This window comes from Protopterus annectens, chromosome 8.part0 (genome assembly GCF_019279795.1).
Source record: "Protopterus annectens isolate FY-2018-M chromosome 8.part0, PAN1.0, whole genome shotgun sequence".
Taxonomy (NCBI): domain Eukaryota; kingdom Metazoa; phylum Chordata; order Ceratodontiformes; family Protopteridae; genus Protopterus; species Protopterus annectens.
The window spans coordinates 1,276,787,283-1,276,810,139 of NC_056741.1; the positions used below are offsets into that span (position 1 = coordinate 1,276,787,283).

Sequence of the window (22,857 nt, forward strand, 5' to 3'; positions counted from 1 at the left end):
AGCAAGGATGCACATGAGGAAACTTCAGTGGTACCTCCAGTCGGTGTGGACCCAACACTCACACCCTCTGGAGTTCAGGATCCCATTGCTCCCTTGCTTGCATCAGTAACTGGGATGGCGGATCCCAGGCCTGCCTCTGCAAACACCCTCTCCTTCCCAAACCATGTACACAGATGCCTCAGACCTGGGCTGGGGAGCGAATGTGAGAAAAAAGGGAAGTTCAAGGTTTGTGGACAGACACAAACAAGCCCACATAAACATGAGAGAAATGAGGGCCATTTTCCTTGCTCTACAGGCCTTCCAGCCATACCTAGAGCAGGGCCCTCTAAAGATATTCACAAGCAACATCACAGTCCCGTGGTATCTCAACAAGCAGGGAGGGACCAATTCCTACCTCCTCTGCAGTCTAGCTCTGCGGGTGTGGGAACTGGCTTACCTCACAGGGGATCACCCTCCAGGCAGCCTACACCCCATCCCTGCACAACTCCCAGGCAGATTACCTAAGCAGAGCCACTTCAAACAACCATGAATGGATACTGCAAAGAGATGTATTCCTCACTGTGGTCCACAGGTGGAGTATTCTACAGATAGACCTGTTTGCCTCCTCCATAAACAGGCAGCTTCCTGACTACTGCACTAGGACACCAGACCCCAAGGCATTAGCAACAGATGTCTTCTCGAAAACCTGGAAGGGAACCTGTATGCATTTCCCCCTTCCCTCTGATACAAAGGGTCCTGCTGAAAATTCAGCAGGACTCGCCCAAAATCTTGCTGGTGACTCCCTACTGGCCAAAGCAGCACTGGTTCCCTCCTCTTCTTTTTTGTCACCTATCCAAGGACAATCACATGTTACCCCCTTCACTGGATCTGCTCACACAGAACAAGGGGACTCAGATACATACACAGTAGCAATCCATGTACCTCACCCTGTGGCTGATAGAATTCTGATCCCCTTCAGACACGTGTATACTGAGGACATGCTCACTGTCCTGCAGGAGGTCAGGAAACCCAACACAAGGAAATCATATCTCTCTAAATGGAAAAGGTTTTCCATTTGCTGTCACAAACGACAGTTGGACCTGCTGGAAAGAGATATTCCTCTCATTCTGTCTTACCTGTGTGGACTAATGCAGACAGGGCTGTCGTAGTCATCTCTGAAAGCACACTTGTCTGCTACCTCTGCCGGCCTTCCCCTGGAACCGCCCCTTGCATCCAGACTCCCTGCTAAATTGTTCCTCAAAGGGGTACTGCACTTCAGACCACCCAGGACCTTAACTATGTATTAGAAAAACTCACTCTAGTCCCCTTTGAGCCAGCAGACAAAACTCCCATAAAATTTTGCACATGGAAAACTGTTTTATTGGTAGCTCTGAATTAAGCCAGAAGGGTCTGAGTTGCAAGCTCTTATGGCTACACCATCATTTCTAGTCTTCCACTTGGACAGGGTGACTCTAGGGACTAACTCATCATTCACTCCCAAAGTAGTGAATGACCTGTCCTTGAACCAAACCATCCACTTGCCTACCTTCTTCCCCAATCCGCAGGGGGATAGTGAGAGAGTACTTCATTTCCTAGATGTCCACAGACAACTTAGGTTTCATCTACATAAAACAAACCTTTTAGGAAATCAGACCAACTGTTTGTCTCCTTCCACCCCAGTGCCCTGGGGAAAGCTGTGAGCAAACAGACCATTTCAGCTTGGATCTCAAAGGCCATTCCTTTCTGCTACCTACACCATGGAAAGACCTTGCAGGGCAATGTCAAAGCTCACTACACCAGAGCAATGGTCTCTTCAGGAGCATTCGTTAAGGGGTTAGACACCAACTCCATACTGGAGGCAGCTACTTGGTCCTCAGTGCACACATTCACCAATCACTACAAGCTGTACCATATCTTCAGAGCTAGGGTGGGGTTTTCCAGGGCTATCCTACACGGATTCCTGGAAACATCATCTAGGCCACCTCCCAATCCTCTGTGAGCTTTGGCACTCACCCACATATAGAATACTGCAACATTGGAATAGAAGAACATAGGAAAGTTGTGAACATAGGAAAGTTGAGTAAAATCTTACCATAACCATAGATGTCCTTCTCTTCCATGTTTTCAGTATTCCTTCCCTCCCACCTTCCCCTCTTGTCAGACTGCACTTGCTGTCCTGGGTGACGCTGAACAGGCTATGCCCTTTCAGGACTGGCTCTGACTGAGGCTTTTCTTTTGTTCTGAGGGCTGGTGCATGTAGATGTCACTTTTATGGCCCATGTACCTGCTGCTACGTCAGACATCTGACACACCTAGAGGAACTGAAAATCTTTGAAATCTGGCCGGACGAACTGGAGAGGAAGACTGGTAATCCCACATGTAGAATACTGCAACATGGAAGAGGGCAAGCTGTGGTTATGGTAAGATTTTACACAACTTTCCTTTGCAGCTCTTTATGAATCCCATTCTGTGCATTTAAACAGACAGTTACTGAGCTTGTCTCAGTAAGATTTTCTTGACCTTGCAGTTCTGTAAGTACTGGCATTTGATGCGCATATAATTCCTGCCTTTATGGTCGTGCTTTACACACACAATTCAGTTATCCTTATCTGAGTTAGAATGATACTTGAGCACTTCAGTATTTTCTTTGACCATTGTCATGACATTTCCTTCTCTTCCTGTGTTTTCACTGCTACAGCATTGAAGGGAATTATAACTTTCAAAAACTGAAGATCAGTCAGTGTCCCTTAGCCATATTGCTGCTGTTATGGCTGCATCTTTCTGTGAGAAAATAGTACATCTTTTAGGAGCTATGTGCGTTTGTAATTAGGAATATGCCATCTTGTGGTCTGAATCTGGTTTGAGTATGGGCCTACATTCTGAAAAATCGATTCTGTATGTATTTAAGAATGTTCATAGGTTGGTACTAGGCTATCAGCCCTAGTGCCTATACAAGCCTAGCCAGAACAATTCCCTGGCTATTTTTTCCCACACTATGTACTTCCCTGGACCCCTGTCTAGCAGGGCGACTGACGTGATCCCCGGGGTGAATTTCCTTTCTCCCATCCAATCGTCAAGGTTCCTTTTGAAGAGGACCAAAGAGGCACTCTGCTTGACATGTACGGGCAATCTATTCCAGAGTTTGCGGGAGTTTCTGGGTCAGGAACCTATTCCTCCAGAATGTTTTGTTTATTGTGATGACAAGGTTTAGATCCCTGGAGCGTGTGGCTCTGAGGGATTGGGATTTCTTTAAGTGTAGCATGTCCAACAGCTCTGTGTTTGACATGGCCTTGTATGTTAAGCAGAGATCGCCTCTGAGTAGATGATATCCGACAGAGTATAGCTGGAGTTTTTTAAGGCGGTCAACGTAGGGCATCTGCTTTAGGCCTGTGATTCTTTTAGTGAGGTATTTCTGTGGCCTTTCCAGTTGTTGCAGATGTCTTGAGAGGTACATACCAAACGGGACGTTGTATTCTATAATGGGTCTAATGAGGGATGAGTACAGTGGGACAATGACCTCCTTTTTTCTGGATGAAAAGCCCTTAGTGATGAGGTGTGCCACATAGAAGGATTTCCTGACTGTTGTGGTGATGTGGTTATCGAAGGTGAGACCACTGTCCACCTGTGTCCCCAAGTCTCTTATCACACTTTCGGTGTTTAGTGTACTGCCACCTATGTGGTAAGTCATGGATACATGTTTTTTCCCAAAGGGGATAACTATACATTTCTTGGCATTGACCTTGAGCCCATGGCTCTCGCACCAAGCGTCTGTTTCTGTAAGGCCCTTTTGTAGAGTATCCACATCATTTGGGGATTCAATAATGGCTCCCAGTTTGCAGTCATCTGCAAACTTTGTTATCCAGAGTCCCTTAGTGTTGGCCTGTACTTCAGAGAAGTAGATGCCAAACAAGAGCGGTCCCAGGTCTGAACCCTGAGGTACTCCACTTGTCACTTGTCTGGAGCTGGATTTGGAGTCGGCTACTTTTACAGTGTGGGTTCTGTCAGTAAGCCATTTAGCAACCCATTAAGTTTATGATTCCAGAGTGGGGGATGGTGTCAAAGGCCTTGGCAAGGTCTAGATAGGCTGTGTGGGACCACCTTACCCTTGTCCATGGCTCTGGAGATTGGCTTCCTTTTTTGGATGAGAGCATCTTGGTTCTATTTGGGATGGCACGATTCATGCATGAGTGGATGTTCTCGTACAGTGCCTTAGTGTAGGATTCAGCAGTTGAACTTTCAGTACTTGTCTGCATGGGTGTCATGAAGTTTGACACTTTTGACTTGAGTAGCATAAAGTTGGCTTTGGAGAAGTTTTTTATGGAGGTTTCCTTACTGGGGGGGGTGGGGGTGGGATGTGGATGTTAAGGGTGACCATAGGTGTGGAGCATCGATTTCCCATGTTGGTAATGACCAGGTCTAGGATATTGGAGCCCCTGGTGAGACTATGGATTAGTTGATCCAAGGCGTTTGAATTTATGAATTCCAAGAACCGTTGGGCAAAGGTGTTGGTACATGAGTAGTTTTCTGTCTTAGGATAGTCTTTCCTGCTTATGTTATGTACTCTTGGCACCTGTGAAGTTTTTTGGCATATGTTTGGGTAAGATGATGTCATTTTAACAGTACCATCTTTCTTAAATAACCTGCTTAAGTGGTGTGCTAGGCAAATGTCTGCCCCCGGGAAGTATTGAATCAATTAAACAGGTCAGAAACAAACCCTCATGAATGGATGCTGAAGAAGTCTGTCTTCATAAAACTCACAGATAAGTGGACTTTTTTTTTGTTTCAAAGGAAAACAGATCCAACAAGATTTACTTGACCCCCAAACCGCAGGGCCTGAAGCACAAATGCTTTCATCCCAATGGACAAGATCGGTTTCTGTAGGCCTTTCCTTCCCATACCTCTCATCCCCAAGGTACTTTTGAAGATCAGGGAGGGTGGCCAAGGATGATCCTAATAGCACTCTGGCCCAGGCAGCATTCTTTCCCTTCTGCTCCTCAGTATTGCCAAAAAAAAAAACATGGCTCCTCCTGTTGGAGATGTCTTTCCTAACACAAGGCAAAGGGACAACCATACACCCCAGCTTAACAGTACTTAAGCTGGCAGGGTAGGTAATACGATTCTTATCCCCTCCAGTCAGCTCTTTAACAAGGATGTCTTACTCATCCCCAGATGCCAGGAAAACCCAGCACCAGGAATTCCTACGTTTCAAAATGAAAAACATTCTTACTGATGCCAGTCCAAGGGCAGCAGACTTTACAAATATCCCCTCTGTTTTATCGTTCCATTCTTCATTTCCACTTGCCTGCTTACCTCTGCAGTCTCCTCTATTTTCCCAACGCAGAGTGAAACAATTTCTCAAGGATGTCATTCATGTAAGACCTCTTAGGAGGGTTCCTCTCCCATCCTGGGTTTTGAATTTTATGTTGGGAAAGCTTTGCCTCCTTTTGAATCTGCAGCCTTATCAGACATCAAATTTATCACCTGAAAAACTGTCCTCTTAGTGGCTCCTCACATTAGCCAGAAAGATTTATGAGCTTCAGGCATTCATGTGTAGAGAACACTTTCTTGGGTTTTACAAGGGTAGTCTCCCTGAGAATCAGCTACTCCTTTATACCTAAAGTAGTCAAGGACATTTGTCTCAACCAGTTAGTACATTTACCTGTCGTCTTTCCTGATCCACAGAAAAAAGGGAAAAGAACCCTTCATTCCCTAGATGGGCATAGATAGCTCAGGTTTTATCTGCACAAAATTAAGAACTTCAGGAAATCTTATCAGCTGTTTGTAACCTTTGCAACTAACAAATGAGGGAAAGCAGTTAGTAAATAAAATATTTCTAAACGGATTTCTGAAATTTTTTTTTTTTTTTTTTACAAGCACCATGACAAGAGAGTCTCTGGGCACTGGGACACATTTGCTCTGCCTTTGTCAGGGAAGTGTATACCCGTTCCATTCTTGAGGCAGCCACTTGGTTCTTGATGCTCACTTTCTCCAAACATTATCATTTGTCATCTGCTTCTACATCTGGAGCTAGCTTAACCTCAGCAGTCCTGCAAGGACTTGTCTCCCAACCATAAGATACTGTCTGTCAAGCTCCCTTTCTTTATTGCTTTGGCAATCCTCCCAAATGTATTGACTGCAGCAGTGAAGCATGATGAATGTAGAGCAGTTATGTATATTTAACAGGAATGTAGATGTTCGAGTGTCTTCACATTTGGTGTAACCTTTCACTCCCACCAGCCCCTTTATAACTTTGGGTTGGGGTGGGTACCATTTTCCCTTATGCTCCCTATGTAAACGCAGCTTATTCCCTGTACATCTCTGTGATATCTTCCAATTGGAGTATAGAAAGTGAGGCAATGGCTGGAAAAGACCAGAAATACTTTACAAAATGGCACCATCTGGGAACCATTTTTCCTCTGACTTCTTGATGTCCTAGAGAAGGACATCAACTTGGTTTGGGTGGAGGTGGGGGGATTTCTGGAATTCTGGCTAGCCAGGGGCTTCCAGGGCAGGAAATCCAAGTATTGTTTCTGCAACAGTGAAGGCTCTTGAACATCTGCATTTATGGTAAATGTTCACAAATGTAACTTTTTGTAGTTATGTTTTCTGCTTATGTGTATGTCCTAATTATAATATCTTATTGTCAGTTTAAGTTTGCACCGTGAGCTCTCATTTGAGGAGACTGTTTTATAGTAAGTCAGTAAAGTTTTGATAGGTTTGTAACTGACCTCTGCATTCATCTATGAAAGTGAATGAATCCTTCCCCTTTTGCTTTTTCATTCCTTTTGTATCTCTCCCTTTTAGGGCAGCTAAGCTCTGTTTTTCACTGCTCCCTGTTCTTGTATTTCCCTTGATATTTTCTGAATTCTTTTTTTTTTTTTTTATCCTTTGTGTTTAAAATCTCTCCCTCAGCATTTCTCTTGTGTTGTCCACATTCACTAGTGAAAGTAGATTTTCGTGTCTTAGTCCCACTGCTGCTCATACTCTCAACCTGGAAACATCAAAAATCTGGACAAAGACGTATGAAAAGTAGGTATAACCAGCCAAAAATCGGGATACTGATTAGCGTAAAATATGCACACACAATTATTTAACTCTACCCAGTCCAGTGGAATTGTGAGATACAATCAACATACATTTTCTCTACAGTAAGTTATGAACATCTAATTTCTGGCATGACTGTCTGTAGTAATCATTGATTAACAGTAAATCAAAAATCAATGTTTCTAATTAAAGTCTTTTGACAAAAAGGGGGAATAATTCCAGGTTAAGAGGTTTGTATACAAATGATCGTAAATGGAAACGCATTCTGTGCAGAAATGGTACCCATCTGACTTTGGAAAAAGTAGAACAGTGGTAGTGTGCTGGTGGATAATTTGTTGCTGCTGATATTACACCCTACAGCATATTTAAATCAGAAGTGGTATCAAAATTAATGTTAATGACCAGTAGAATAAGTGCATATAGCCCAGCTAATGGACATGTATTGACATGCACCATCCAAGATCACTGTGCTTTGATTATATTTGATAGGTCCACAAATTATACAACGTGAAAATTTTACAAAAGAAAAACCTAGCAAATAGGGTTGCCACCTTTTCAGAAGTACAAAGGGGAATACTTCTTAAAGAAACATGAAATTTTGCATGAAAAACCATGTCTGCAGTCTGTTCATTCCTGTAGAATTTGAGCTGCTTATGTTGTTTCTAATAATAAGGTGTTTCAAATATAAAATTATTCCAGAGAAACTAACTTGACCAAAAATCTCGGGATACTTCCCATTTTTCACAATGCACAAGTATCCAGATAGGGACTGCCTTTTGTGAAGAGGGACAAGAGGTACCCCTCCTAAAAAGCAAGTAAGATTTGGAACACATGCTAGGTACTACCACTGTTCATACCCATATTAAATGAATGACACTACTTGGAAACAAAGATCATATTTTCACTACTTGCCAGGTGTCAGTAGTTGGGTGTGCCACGTTCACTGATGGCAGTTGGAAAAAAACAGTGTACTCTGTTTAACAAATCCAGCCAGCTAGCTGGAAATGTAATGGAAGGTTCAGTTGAAAGTATGTGTAAAGTAGCAGACCATTAATTCACTACACAGCTAATCACCACTGTTCCGATGAAGTGAAATGTACAAGCATTCCGCTGGGTCTAGAGATCGATACACGAGATGGGCCAAGTTTAAACTTTTTTACTGCCTTCTGGAAGTAGTGCATTCACCAAAACCCATTTCTTATTAAATGTCAGGTAGTTTCAGTAATTTAATTAAAAGACGTTTACAGAATGAAACATGAACACGTATAAAAGCACATTTCCAGTCACGCAGTCTGTGCAGCGCTGTTTTCTCCCACTACTGTATCCAGTACAGAAAGCAAAGAATTTGTGTGTGGACTGGGGTTATTACTGGCATGTGGCACCTGCAGCACTTTGTACCATCTAGCATCCTAATCTCTGCTTTTTCTTCCACATAAACTGGCAGTAAGTCACGCCTTGATGTGTTGCTCATGCGTTATGGGTTCCTGGTGATCCTCAACAACAGAATGAACTGTGGAGCTTTTGCTTTCCCCTGGATCATAGCACCACCCAATGTTATGGCCAACTGTTCAGACAAGTTAGTCTATGTATTTATTTTGCTGACAGCTTGTTACTCAACATCACCACCACTAAAATGAAAGTGTAACAATGTCAGGCAGAAACATCGGATTTAAATAAGGTGGGACAATAACAAAGCAAGACATAGCTATGGTAATGCTTTATTTACATAGTTTAAGAGGGTAATATCCTGTGGTCCGTGAACTTTGTCCTTAAGATGTGGACCACTGGTCAGGAATCTAATACTGCTCTGTGTACTCCTTCAAACTCCTTCCCTCAGTAATCTGACATTTTGCTCTTCTCTTTCATCTACTTTTCTCTCTCTCTAATTTCACCTCACAATGTAACTTGTCAAACTGCTAAGATTCTACTACAAAACTACTGTTAATTTTTCGGAATTTTTGCCACTTTAATCCTATCTACTTCCTCTATACCTACCACTCATTTTAATGCCTTATTTTCCTGGATCTCTCTCTTGCACTGCAGTTAGTCACCTGCTAAACCTTTATTGATTATACTATTTATTGTGTTTGTTATATTTTTTTATATTTTACTTTACTCCTGTTAATTTTTTACTTGCATACCTTGTACTGGAATACTATACTTGCATAATTTGTACTGTTGAATAGTTTACTTGTATTATCTGTACTGTGGATGTTTTCTCCCCGAGCCTCTGCTGAAAAAGGGTGCAAGTTCAGTCGGACTATCCCAGTAAACAAATATCAAATAAATAAATCTCATGCATTCATGTAAACACTGACCATATGCATACATACAGTAGGGAAGTGAAAACTAAGAATGCGTTTATGGTTCCACTCCCACATTCGACGAGCTGTTAAAGGTTCATTATTATAGTATTAACTGTTATGCTCCTGCCTCTTTAAGATTGCAAAACCACTGAACAGTTAGTGACAGATCACCCAGAGCACTGACAGGGATCCAAACAAATGGAAGAAAAATGAGGAACACTGTGGGTAATTTGAAAAGAACCGTCTGTAGTAGCCATGTTACTTGTAGGTATCTGTACAACATGTTCCGCTTAACTGAAAACCCTCCGTAATCCACTGTGACCTGCATTACTCTTAGATAAAATATTCTTCAAAGAGGACTATAATATAGAAACACTGAAAGGTTTCTACTCCATAATACACGGCTCCAGAAAGAAACAAATGCCAAAATCTTGTACCTGTTGCAAGTGTACAAGTAGAGGCAGTAATAGCTACTGGTTTGCCACAGCATCTTTCCCTCATCCACATCTAAATCTGCCTCCTTTTCATCACCATCCAGTAGATTCCTGACCTGAGAAGTCTGAGTCCGACAGGCAGTCAAGCACTGCTTCACGAAACTGATGTCACGCCCTTGCACATTGATGACATTGCAGGATATGCTGGCAATGCGTGGTTATGTCGGCCATAAATTAAAATTATAAATAAAAATTTTAAATTGGGAATTGAAGGAGCCACTCAGGAATTCATGGCACCCAATTATTTTGCCCTCAAAAGAATTCAGTATAGTTCAGAGGTATGGCGTTATAGATTGTCCTTCTCCTGTAGTTAACAGTTGCACTCTGCGCTTGTTCTGCATAGAAATGTAAAAGCTGGTGGTAGGAGAAGTTAGCAGTGCTGCTCTTCCTTAACCTTTGATCTGAAGTAGGAATGTTCATTTGTCAGCAACCTGTGGGTTACGGATCCGATATCGGATCCGAGCCGGCAACTTGTTTCAAGCTAATGGATCCGAGCTCCTAGCCCCTCCCTTCACCCATAATCCCCTGCTAACCCTCCATGACCTCAGATCTAGTTTGCCGCGCTTGTGATGGCTGGATCCTCTTCAGAGTTCCACAGATAAGTGAAAAAAAGTTTCCTTTTTTTCTACATTTTTCGTCAATTTAAATTTTTATTTTACATTAATACTTTTAAAGTGTGTATGAGTTAGGTTCCCTATTTTTTTTTTAATTAATACCCTCCCTTCGCTGGTCGCTAGTGTGTGTGTGTGTGTGTGTAGTTTTATTCCTTTTAGTTAAAAAAATAAATAAATAAATAAAAAAAGGGAATGGCTGAGGCCCCAAAGGCCATATTTTCTAAATGTACCGAGTGTGGCCATAAGCTCTCCCCGGCTGATGGCCACACTCTGTGCGTTCGGTGCCTTGGGGTTGAACACCTCACCTCGGGCTGTACTGTCTGTGCAGCGTTCAACCCCAGGGCACTGAAAGAACGGAGGTCGAAGCTGGTCCTGGCGGGACTTCTACCCCCAGATTCAGCTTCGGCCTCCGCTACCTCTGCTACTCCTTTGGCTCCATCACAGCCTGTGATGGTTGCCACTCCTGCCCCCCTGCCTCCGACTGGGACTCAAACTCCCGCTAAAGTGTCGGAGGACAGGGAGGCCAGGAGGGAGAAACGGAGGGAGAAGCACCACAAGCGGCGGGCCGAGACCTCTGTTTCGGCCCCGCCAGCTAAGCGGGCTTCTCCCTCCATTGCTTCTAGGTCTCCTCCTCCTCGACTCCGATCCCCTTCTTTCTCCCCAGGGCCCTAGGAGGAAGAGACCCGATCTCCGTCGAGGTCATCGAGGCGGCATTCCAGGCCTGCCTCGGTGGCCTCTTCGAGATCCACATTCAGTTTATCTGATGCAGACTTGGACCGGATGATGCGAAGGTTTATCCAGGCCCAGCTGCAGATGGGAGTGCTCTTGCCTCCCCCCCCCCTCAGGGGGGGAGCTCGGCACCTTTTTTCCAACCAATTGCGCCTTCTCCGACCCGCTACCCGGGTTCGGAGCGCTCGGAGCCGAGCAGCCTTGGAGCCGGGGGTGGGTCGGCGCCGACAGTACTTGGTATTTTGGATCCGACCCTACCCTCGAGTCTGTCGGATCCGACCTCTCGGAGCCGTGGTCCGAGCTTTGGATCCGGGGGATTCAGTGTGCCTTCGGCTCCGTCCAGGTCGGAGCACACTGGTCCCTCGGATCCGACGGTCTCGGCGCCGGCTCCAATCCCTTCATCGGATCCGAGTGGGAGCCGACTTTCGGATCCATTGGAGAGTGGCTCTCCCTCGGCATTCGATGTTGTGGAGAGGGCTCTGTTGAGAGCATCCAGACCCTCAGTCCTTGCATCGACTCCTCCCTGCACTCCCTCTCTGCTGGGTCAGGCTTCCATCACCCGGCCAAAGGGACAGCCTGCTTCGATGTCACAGATAGTTCCATTGGAACAAGATGTTGCTGGCGAGGCCTCCTCGGACAGTCCCCCCGAGGAAGCTCCCCGCAAGCATAAGTGCAAAAGGAGGCACGTGGACTCCCCTGAGTCCTTAACCGAGGACACGGACTTGGAGGAAGGGGAAGGCTCCCCAAGATCACCCCCTGAGGATGTCTCCTTTGGAGACATCATGGAGATGCTGAGAATCAGAGGTGGGTGATCTGCCCCCAAGTCTTCCTCTGACGAGTCCGTGTTTCTGGAGGCATTCGAGGCAGGCCCGTCTACCTCCTGGGTGTCCCCTCCAGCCGATCCCCTGGTGGACCTTATTACCACCAGGGCATGGAAGGATCTGGACACCGTGGAGCCAATACCCAAGCGACCGGATAGGATTCTTAGCCCCCCCTCAGACCGGTCACATTGGAGTAAGGGCCCCCCTGTAGATGCCATGTTGACGACGGCAGCCACAAAGAGGGAATTGGCTCAGGAGAGTCCCTCAGTCCATCCACCGAGCAGAGAGTCCCGTTTGATGGATCGCTTAGGGAAGCGAGTCTTTAGTTCAGCGACCTTCTCAGTAAGGTCTCTGAACTATATGGCACATGTCATCAGGATGCAGCGGGATCTTATCAAAGAATACGCTGCATCCCCCCCGAGTCCATGTCGGAGGAGGATAAACAATTGTACTCCACCCGAATGGCCACTCTGAGATCTATTTCAAACACCTCTATGCGGCTATTGTCCCACGCCACAGAGGGAGCCGCTAGGGCCAGCGGAGCAGGCCTAGTCATGAGACGTCAGGCCTGGCTCCGTCATTGCGACTTTACAGAGCCCTTTAAAGCGTCCTTCGCGAACGCCCCATTTGATGGTTCTGCCCTTTTTGGCAAAACAGTTCGCGAGATGCTTATCCAGAGCGAGAAGGACGGGAAGACGTTGTCTGCCGTCTGAGTCCGCTTCTCTGCTCCCCAACGGTCCTTTTCAAGGAACCAAAAGGGTCAGAAGAAGATGTGGTTCCGAAAATCAAAACATTCCCAACCAGCTCCGGACAACCAGTCCTACTGTGGCAGAGGTGGACAGGGAGGACGTCGCCCTAGGGGCAGAGGGGCTCCGAGAAATTTCGGGTCCAGAGAACCTTTCTCTGAACGGCCCGCGCAGCAGCCCTGAGTGGTTGCCCGGCTGCTCCACTCTGGAGGCAGTCGGGTGGGGGTCGTTTTTCGAAGCATCTAGCGGCATGGGAGTCCATCACAACAGACCGCTGGGTGCTTCTCATCATATCCAAAGGGTACAAAATACAAATTCTCCATGTCCCCCAATCCAAGAACCTCCCCGATGTACCACCCGATCACAGGGAGGCCGCAGCCGCAGAAATACAGCAGCTGCTAAGAAAAAGAGCCATCCAGCCCGTCCCCCAAGACCAGCTCGGATTAGGGTTCTACTCGAGGTTCTTTTTGGTGCCAAAAAAGACGGGGGATCTGAGACCCATCCTAGACCTTTCCTGCTTGAACCTGTCAGTAACCAAGGAAAAATTCCGAATGGTCACTCTTCAATCTATCCTCCCCCTTCTGAGGGAGAACGATTGGATGTGCTCTATAGACCTCAAGGATGCGTATTACCACATCTTAATGGACAAACGATCCAGGAGGTTCCTTCGCTCGGCTGGGAGCCAGTCACTACCAGTTCAGGGTCCTTCCCTTTGGCCTCACCACAGCCCCGGGGTGTTCACCAAAGTGTTAGCAGTGATTGCGGCCCACCTGAGACTCCAGGGAATTCAGGTCTTCCCGTACCTGGACGACTGGCTCCTGACCGCACCAACAAGGCATCTACTTTGCTCAGCCAGAGACTTCTTTCTCCATCTAGCCCCACAACTAGGCATTACTATCAATGTCGGCAAATCCCTACTGGCTCCAACACAGATCATAGAATTTATAGGTGCCAGAATAAACACCAGAGATTTGTGAGCCTTCCTAACTGCCGAGAGAATCAGAAATCTTCAACTTCATGTGCGGGCTATCCTTCATTCAGAGGCTTCACCAGCGGAATTGATCCTGAGGGCACTAGGCTCCATGGCAGCAGCGATTACACTCCTTCCATGCGCCCGTTTGAACATGCGAGTCCTGCAATGGACTCTGTTAGTGCAATGGTCCTTCCTATCCCTTCCTCTCCACCATCCCATTGCTATCAGCAAGGCTTGCAGAAGGGCGCTACTATGGTGGCTCCAAGCATCAAACTTCCATACGGGCCGTCCCTTCTGCACCTCTCCCCCTATCGCCACGGTGACCACGGACGCTTCCCGCCTGGGGGGGGGCATTACTCAGGCAGGACAGTCCAAGGCACGTAGAACGATACAGAGACCTCCCTGCATATCAACATTCTGGAGATGAGAGCGGTGCTGTTGGAGTTGCAAGCACTTCAGAGCTTCCTCCCCGCAGGAACGATTGCAATTCACTCGGACAACATGTCAGTGGTCTGGTATATCAACAAACAGGGGGGAACCAGATCTTATCCTCTTTGCCGCGAAGGTATGAGAGTGTGGGAATGGGCGATCTCCACCAACCGCTTTCTGATTGCAACGCACATTCCGGGGAGGATCAACATCCTAGCGGACAAGCTCAGCCGCACCCTTCTTACCCCCTACGAGTGGTCTCTCAATCCTCTAGTAGCGAAGCAGATATTCGCAACATGGGGGAAACCCTGCTGCGATCTTTTTGCATCTCCATCAAACGCCAAATGCGACAATTTCTTCGCTCTGATCCCCACCAGGGAATCTCCAAGAGGCAGCTCTGGTGCATGCTTGGCCACCGGTCTACTCTATGCCTATCCTCCTCTTCCAATGATGATACAACTCTTACAGAAAGCCTCGCGGTTGGGGAGCAAGATGATTCTCATTGCCCCATTCTGGCCTCGACAAATTTGGTTCCATTACCTGTGGTCTCACCTTGTGAATCACCCTTGGATTCTAGATCCCATTCCGGATCTCATCTCCCATCCATTGGACTTGCCAACTCCAAACCTGGACAATCTGAAACTGACAGCTTGGTTGCTCCAGTTCCACTCCTAGTTAGGACTCCCGGTATCTCTTCACCAGTCAAAGCCATCCTCGTGGCAGCACATAAGCCCTCCACCAGGAAGGTATATCACAGCAAATGGAAACGTTTTTCCATCTGGGCGGAGCGCCGCAATCTAGATCCCTTTACGGCTCCTCTTCCATCCATTTTAGACTTCCTAACTGAACTCTTTCAAGAAGGTGCTAGTTGTTCAACTGTCAAAGTGCAATTGGCAGCCATTTCTCATTATCATGTGGGACATGATACAGGACCCTTGATGTCAGCCAAATTGTGTAAAACCTTTCTCAAGGGTACTTTTTACTTAGACCTCCTGTAAAAGAAGCCATACCCCCATGGGATCTTACTTTAGTTCTTCAAGCCTTGACTGCTCCACCCTTTGAACCCGCTGCTTCAGTGGATCTCAAATTCTTGTCATGGAAAACAGCATTCCTTGTAGCCAGTACTTCAGCGAAAAGAGTGTCGGAACTTCAGGCTCTTACTGTAAAGCCTCCATACCTGATTTTTCACCCTGATAGTGTACCTCAGGATCAATCCCTCCTTTCTTCCCAAGATAGCATCAGAAACCAACATAAACCAATCCATAAATTTACCGTTTTTCTTCCCTAAATATCAAAATAAGGGTGAATACAAGCTGCACTCATTGGATGTTCATAGGCAGCTTCGTTTTTATACCCATAGGACGGCTGGCCATAGACAATCCGACCAGCTGTTCGTTTCCTTTGCCAAATTTAACTTGGGGAAAGCTATCTCTAAAGTATCTTTATCTCGCTGGATTTCCCAATGTATCCTGCTAGCTTATCAAGCCTCGGGTAGACCCGCACCAGAAGGAGTTCGTGCTCATTCCACTCTCTCCATTTCTACTTCTGCGGCTTTCAAGTCTAGAGTTCCTTTGGATGATATTTGTTCTGCAGCCACTTGGGCTTCATCTCATACCTTTATCAACCACTACAAGCTAGACCTGCTTTCTAGAGGGAGAGCATCCTTTGGCTCTGCGATGCTTTGTAATATCCTTCCATGATGGCCACCCAGGGTGCAGGTAGCTGGGGACTCTGTCCCACAGGTTGCTGACAAAGGAACATTCCTACTTCAGATTTAGAAGTTAAGTACTCACCATAACGTTCCATCTGAGTAGGTAGTTCATTTGTCTGCAACCATCCCCCCCTCCTTCCCCCTGACCTTCTTGGATCTATTAGTTTTTAGATATCTTTTCTTGGATATATATGGAGAGGCAAACTCTATCTGAGGTCATGGAGGGTTAGCAGGGGATTATGGGTGAAGGGAGGGGCTAGGAGCTCGGATCCATTAGCTTGAAACAAGTTGCCGGCTCGGATCCGATATCTGATCCGTAACCCACAGGTTGCAGACAAATGAACTACCTACTCAGATGGAACGTTATGGTGAGTACATAACTTCTAATTTCTCCACCCCCCCTTGTTTTTCAAAGGAGGAGTTTTCATTTGCTGTATTGTGTACAGTTTTATTTTTTTCTTTTGCACCAGCTCCTAATTGTTTAGCTCCCATCTGATACAAATCATTTTCTATGAGAGATTTAAGCTTCTTGTAATCCAGCTTTTTGGAACTTCTCCATAATTTATTTGTGGTCTAATTTGGTTTTCTTTAGTTTTCAAGTTATGCTTATACTTTTTTATATCCTTTACAATAATTTTCTTCATTGAATTCTCAGTCTTCTAATTTGTCTTTGAAAAGTATTCAGTTGGGATACATGCATATTCATACATTATACATTTTTGCATTATACATGGTCTTCATTATTTTATTGTGTTCACCCCTCTTTGAATGCTGATTGGCGAGAGTATGATAATAGGGTCTTCCTCGATGGTCTTTGAAAAGGGCCCTGCTTAACTAAGCTATGTCGTGGTAGTCATTTAAGTTGCTCTTGGTGTAGAATGAGCCACAGTTTTCATTGCTTTCAATTTGTACTTCCCATTGTTACTAATAAATGACTACTGTCACAGATGGGCATACTCCCCTGCCTATTTGTTTACAGTCTCTGCCATTGCTCTTAATGCAGTAGCAGCAAGGCTGTGATAAATTGAGCTTTCCCCTGCATTTCAGATCTGCTGTCAGATCTGTTATCATAGATCTAAGCTTTTTACAGTTAAATCTTCTCTTCTGATAAAGTTTTAACGTGTGCCAGTATTATCTCCTAAAACAAAGTGATCTTGGTTTTTCAAATCCTTTCAGTAATCTGAGCAAATTCATTTGACATTATCGCCTTTGCAGAGGTGCAGAGGGCAGATCTGTCTCAAAACGGACGGTCTCAAAATGGTTGGTTCACTGCATCTCCATGTGTTCTTACCATAACGAGGCTGTACTTGGGATGGTCAGCCCACTCTACAAGAGCAACAAATGCCACTGTGGCCTTCTTTAAATGGGTCAGCACCAAGGTCATCTTGTAAACAGCTATCTTATCTGTCCACCTTCTCCAAACGTAATTGATAGTACTTGAGCCAGGACAGAGTTTGCCATAACCATTCTGTAAGGAGAGCAGCAACCAGTACCTTAGTAGATCCAATCACCTACTGGTCCATAAGCTTTGGGAATCTACATGAGAAAGTGTTGCAACAGTTAACAGTACAGTGAACATTGTACATTTATGTAGGAGCTTTTCATAATTGTATATATTAAGATGTGTTCACTATTGCAGTAATATTTCCTCTCACTCTTTGCCCTTGGCTCCTATCTGTAATTGTCCTTTGGTTGGGTGCCCAGACACCTGTACCTTCACTTTCCGTCTGTTATAGTCATACAAGGCAAGTCCCTCAACTTTGAGTAGTATATGATAGAGAGTGAGCTTTTGGGTGTTCTTTTAATTATGCTGCCATTCTTGGAGGCATATGCCACTTGGACAGCTAGTGCTGTGGCTTCTAACTCGACCCCCTTCTGATGGCTGGGGCAGCAAAGAACTGAAGGTGGTGCAGGTGAGTGTCCTGCTTTAACTACAGGTTTGCTGATGTCCAGGTATGAAGGCATCCTCATGGCTGGGAGGAGAAATGGGGAAAGGCTCTGGATGCTGGATCAGACATCAGGCCATCTGCAAACAAGTCCCAAAGGCTAAACACTACTGCAATAATAAACACATTTGAACAGCTACAGTTATTTTAAATAATAAACTTTACCTTTAGATGTATATGTATTGTGTTATTTAGCTTAGAGCTCAAAATATTACTTTGTGGTTAAAATTTAAGCATTAACTTAAATCCTTTTCTTGTGCATGTCTTTCAGGTTTTGGGGACACCAACAAGGGAACAGATTCGTGAAATGAATCCAAATTATACAGAATTCAAATTTCCACAGATAAAAGCACATCCTTGGTCAAAGGTAAGCAAACGAGGCAACTGTGTCTTTCATTTGTCTTCTGATGTCCATCGTGCATACAGCTGCAGTAATCACAGATGGGTTTTCTGCCATCAGGCGGTCCCTCGGTCGGCCGAATTCCAAAGTCTTGGTCCGGCGTCGGTTGTCGTCACTTTCTCTTCTGACGTCAGTGAGGCCAGAGTATATAAGACACAGCCGACGCCATGTTCTTCAGTCTTTTTTGCCGCGCGGTGCCCGAAGCAGAAGCAGTTCGCAAGTGCCGGTCGGCCAGCTCCTGAATTACGAATATTTTGGAAACCGAAGTCTTCATTAAAGCTAAGTACCCGTTAGAAACTTTTCTTGCCTCAGACCGATGTCAGAAAAAGTTAATAATTGTATTTCTTGTGGGAAGCAAATACCGCATAAGGATTTCCATTCCCTCTGCATACCTTGTTTGGGCCCAGACCACGACGTTTCGGGCTGTCGCTTTTGCGCTACCTTCAATAAACGCACTATTAAGCGTCGGGCGGAGTTCGCCCAGCACTACTTTGGTAAAGCTTTTGATTATAAAATGTCGTCGGACACTCCGACTAGCGTTTTGTCCAAAAAACGCAAGGAAAAGGACCGACACGCGAGGCCCGCGGTCCCTGCTGACACCACGCCAAAACAGGCTACACGTGGTCCGGTTCTCAGCGAGACGCCTTTGCAGTCCCTGACTACTGACGAAACTCCTTTGGCGGTGTCCTCTGTACCCGAGACCGCTGGGTCCTCGGCCCTTTCCCAGACTACAACCGAAGCCTCTGCTAATGTTGAGCCTACTAATGTGGACAGGTCCACCTCCACCCATGGTGTATTTAGGCCCTCATCTTCTTTTTCAATTAAGGCCTTTACTAAATCCAAAGCAGCCAGGCATCCCACGAGGCCTGTTGCACAGGGCCCATCTCCAGGTCCCATGCCTAAAAAACAGATGCTTAAAATGGTTGAGGATTTAATTACTCTTATCAGAGGTTCTCAACCCCCTCCAGACAAGAGACCCAGAGTGGAGGAAGATTCTCCCTCTTCTGATCAGGGATCCATTTTATCAGAACATTCTGATGAAGAGGAACACTCTTACTCTCCTTTTGAGGATTCGGATGCAGAACAGTCCATTCTGTCTGTATCCCCTCCTGAGGATTTTTCCTTTGGGGAAACCTTACACACCTTGAGGGAACACTTCCATTGGGAAGGCCAAGACTTTTCAGATTCCAAGAAAAGACTTAGGGAATTTCTTTTGTTACCTCAACACAGACCTCTGGCTATACCCCCTGTTTTGGACATACTGGATTATGTCTATTCGGAGGCTTGTCTTAACCCGGATTCTCTGCCTCCTGCACCAGTCAAACCTGATAGGTATTACAGAGTACCCAGCTCTTACCAATTTCTCTTCAAAAGCCATAATGCTGACCCTGAAACCATTTCACAAGGCCCCAAGGGATTGAAGGCCTCCACTGCCAAGAATCCACTTCCTGCAGAAAGGGAATCAAGATCTTTAGAAAGGTGGGGTAAAAAGGTATATACCTTGGCCACCCTAGCCATGAGGGCTTTAAATTGTCAGTTTCATATGCTTAAATATCAACAGTTCCTGTTATCACAATTAAGGAACAAAATGTCTCAACCTGAACAACCAGATTTAAAGGAGTTACAGGATGTGATGCATAGTGCAGAACTAGTGGGTAAACACACCTTACAATGTGGTTATGATGCCCTAGAGGCCTCAAGTAGAGCGGCGGCTACAGGATCAGTCATTCGCAGACATGCCTGGCTTAGGGAACAAAATTTACCTGATCATGTGAAAGCTAAACTTCTAGATGCTCCTTTACAAAAGGATGTGCTGTTTGGTACTAATGCTGAGGAGATACTACGGAAAATGGAAGAAAAAGCCAAATCTATGCAAACTGTCAAAGCTTTCTTACAGGTCCAACCACCACGTTTTAGCAGAAATTGGCCTTCAAAAAACTGGTCCTTTCCAGCCACTGACAAGCCCCAAAGAGGTAGATACAGACGCACAAGGGGCAGAGGGCAATCACAAGGATCATATAGAGGCCGACAATGGCAAACTCCAGCACCAAGAGGTGGCGAAGACAGTGCACAACAATACAGGAAGCAAACCCAATGACTCCCTCATCTCCATGCCAAGCATGTCTCAGCTGGCAGCACCTTTGGGAGGGAAACTAGCATTATTTGCAAGCAATTGGCATATTGTCACAACAGACAAATGGGTCCTGGACATTATAAACAGAGGCTACAAATTTCAATTTCACACTCTTCCAAAAATGAGAGGTATGCCAAACCTGCCACAAAATCAAAGGGCAGAGGCACAACTGCAAATTACAAAGCTCATAAACATGAGAGCTATTCAAGAGGTACCTACTCACCAACAAGGTCAAGGTTTTTATTCAAGACTTTTTCTGGTACCAAGGAAAGGAACCGACTGGAGACCCATTTTGGACTTATCCATCTTAAACACATTTCTACTCGTACCAAAATTCAAGATGCTCACATTACAGCAGCTTCTTCCCATGCTGGGCAAGGAGTTTTGGCTGGTAACATTGGACCTCAAGGAGGCATACCTGCATATCCCAATTAGACAAAGCTGCAGAAGATACCTCAGATTTCTTGCAGGTTCAATCCACTATCCATTCTCTGCATTGCCCTTTAGCTTATCTACTGCGCCCAGAGTATTCACAAAGTGCCTGGCATCAGTGATTGCCTACTGCAGACTTCAAGGGATACAAATTTACCCTTATCTGGACGACTGCCTGATCCAAGCGGACAGCAAGAACATACTTCTGGAACATCTGGCATATGTGACATGGTTACTGCTTTCTCTGGGATATACAATCAGCAAAGAGAAATCAAGGCTAACACCATCTCAGAAAATAACTTTCCTGGGTGCCAACTTGGACACAAACACCCAGATGGCCTACCTTACGCCAGAAAAACAGGGGCAACTATCTCAGTACTTCAAAATACTAGCAAAAAGTACCAGGCTTACTGCAAGGAAAATCCTGCAGGCTCTGGGATTCATGGCATCTTGCATTCTTTTAACCCCATTTGCAAAGCTGCATATGAGGAAACTTCAATGGTACCTAAAAAACCTATGGTCTCAGCACAGTCACAGTTTGGAAGCAATAATACCAATAATTCCATGTTTGCAAAAGGAATTTCTATGGTGGGCCCAAGCATGTCAAGCAAACACAGGCCTCCCATTCTGCAAGCCTCAAGCAAAGCAAGTCATAACCACAGACGCCTCAGACTACGCCTGGGGGGCGCACATGACGGACAGGTGCATTCAGGGCAAATGGTCCCAAAAAGAAAAGCACCTTCACATCAATCAAAAAGAAATGCTGGCAGTAATAAATGCAATTACAGCTTTCAAGGACTTCCTGCATCCAGGACAATTACTGATAAGAACAGACAACACCACTGTAATGTGGTACATAAACAAACAAGGAGGAACACATTCATACCCCTTGTGCAGACTAGCCATGACTCTTTTGAACTTGGCTCTGGAAAGACAAATCGAACTTCAAGCACAGTACTTGCCAGGATTGGAAAACACACTGGCAGACAATCTAAGCAGAAAAATGACAGATCCACACGAATGGAAGTTACATCCTCAGGTGTTTGCAGAAATAATCCAAGCATGGGGGAGGCCAGACATAGGTCTTTTTGCCTCCCACAGGAATCATCAATTGGAAAAGTTTTGTTCAAAGACCTTTCACCCAAAGGCCTGGAGAGTGGATGCCCTTTCATTCAGTTGGACAGCATGGACAGTTTACGCATTCCCACCTCTGCCTCTTCTGCCCAAGGTGCTTTTGAAAGCAAGAACAGACAAATCGAAGATGATACTGATTGCTCCAGATTGGCCAAGGCAACACTGGTACCCACTCCTGAGGAGCCTAACACATACTCCTCCCTGGTCCCTGCCTCTAATGCCTCTTCTGCTGACTCAGCACAGCTACAAAACTCTTCACAGTCAGCTGAAAACACTCAATCTCGCTGCATGGAAAATTCCTTAACACCACAACAGACCCTACTCTCCAAGGAGGTGCAGGATGTCATTTTGGAGGCCAGAAGGCCATCTACTAGAAAAGCTTACTCCAAAATGGAAGCGGTTTTGCTCTTGGAATGAGAAAAGAGGCCAGGACCCTAGAAAACTGAACTTGCCTCAGGTATTACAGTATCTAGCGGAGCTGCTGAACAGTGGACTTTCATTTTCTTCCATAAAAATCCATGCCTCAGCCATTTCTGCAGAATTCAACACGGATCCTCCTTTATTTTCTCACCCACTCTTACGACAGTTCCTCAGAGGGGCTAAGAATATAAGACCACCAAGGAAGCAACCAATACCAGCCTGGGATCTTAATTACATACTAGAAAAATTAACATTGCCTCCTTTTGAACCAGCTGCCTCAACAGATTTGCAATATTTGTCATGGAAAACAGCCTTCCTTCTGGCCATCACTTCAGCTCGTAGGGTTTCTGAACTACAGGCCCTCATGGCGGTGCAGCCCTTTCTCATTTTCCATCAGGACAGGGTTTCCCTTAGTACCATCCCATCATTTATGCCTAAAGTGGTATCCAGGGTAGCTTTAAATCAAGCCATACACCTACCTACCTTTTACCCCAATCCTCAAAACAAAGAGGAAAGGCTGCTACACTCCTTAGACATCCATAGGC

At 45.5% G+C, this 22,857-nt stretch overlaps 1 protein-coding gene across 1 annotated transcript in view; it reads left to right on the forward strand.

Annotated features, from left to right (window-relative positions):
* The window catches only part of GSK3A (glycogen synthase kinase 3 alpha), a 1,198,873-nt gene extending 1,180,646 nt beyond the window's left edge, over nt 1–18,227 (forward strand). The window contains exons 8-9 of the mRNA XM_044079420.1: nt 18,064–18,180; nt 18,219–18,227. Coding sequence (XP_043935355.1) covers nt 18,064–18,180; nt 18,219–18,227 — 126 coding nt within the window. The remainder of the gene's footprint in view (nt 1–18,063; nt 18,181–18,218) is intronic.
* The last annotated feature ends 4,630 nt before the right edge of the window (nt 18,228–22,857 follow it).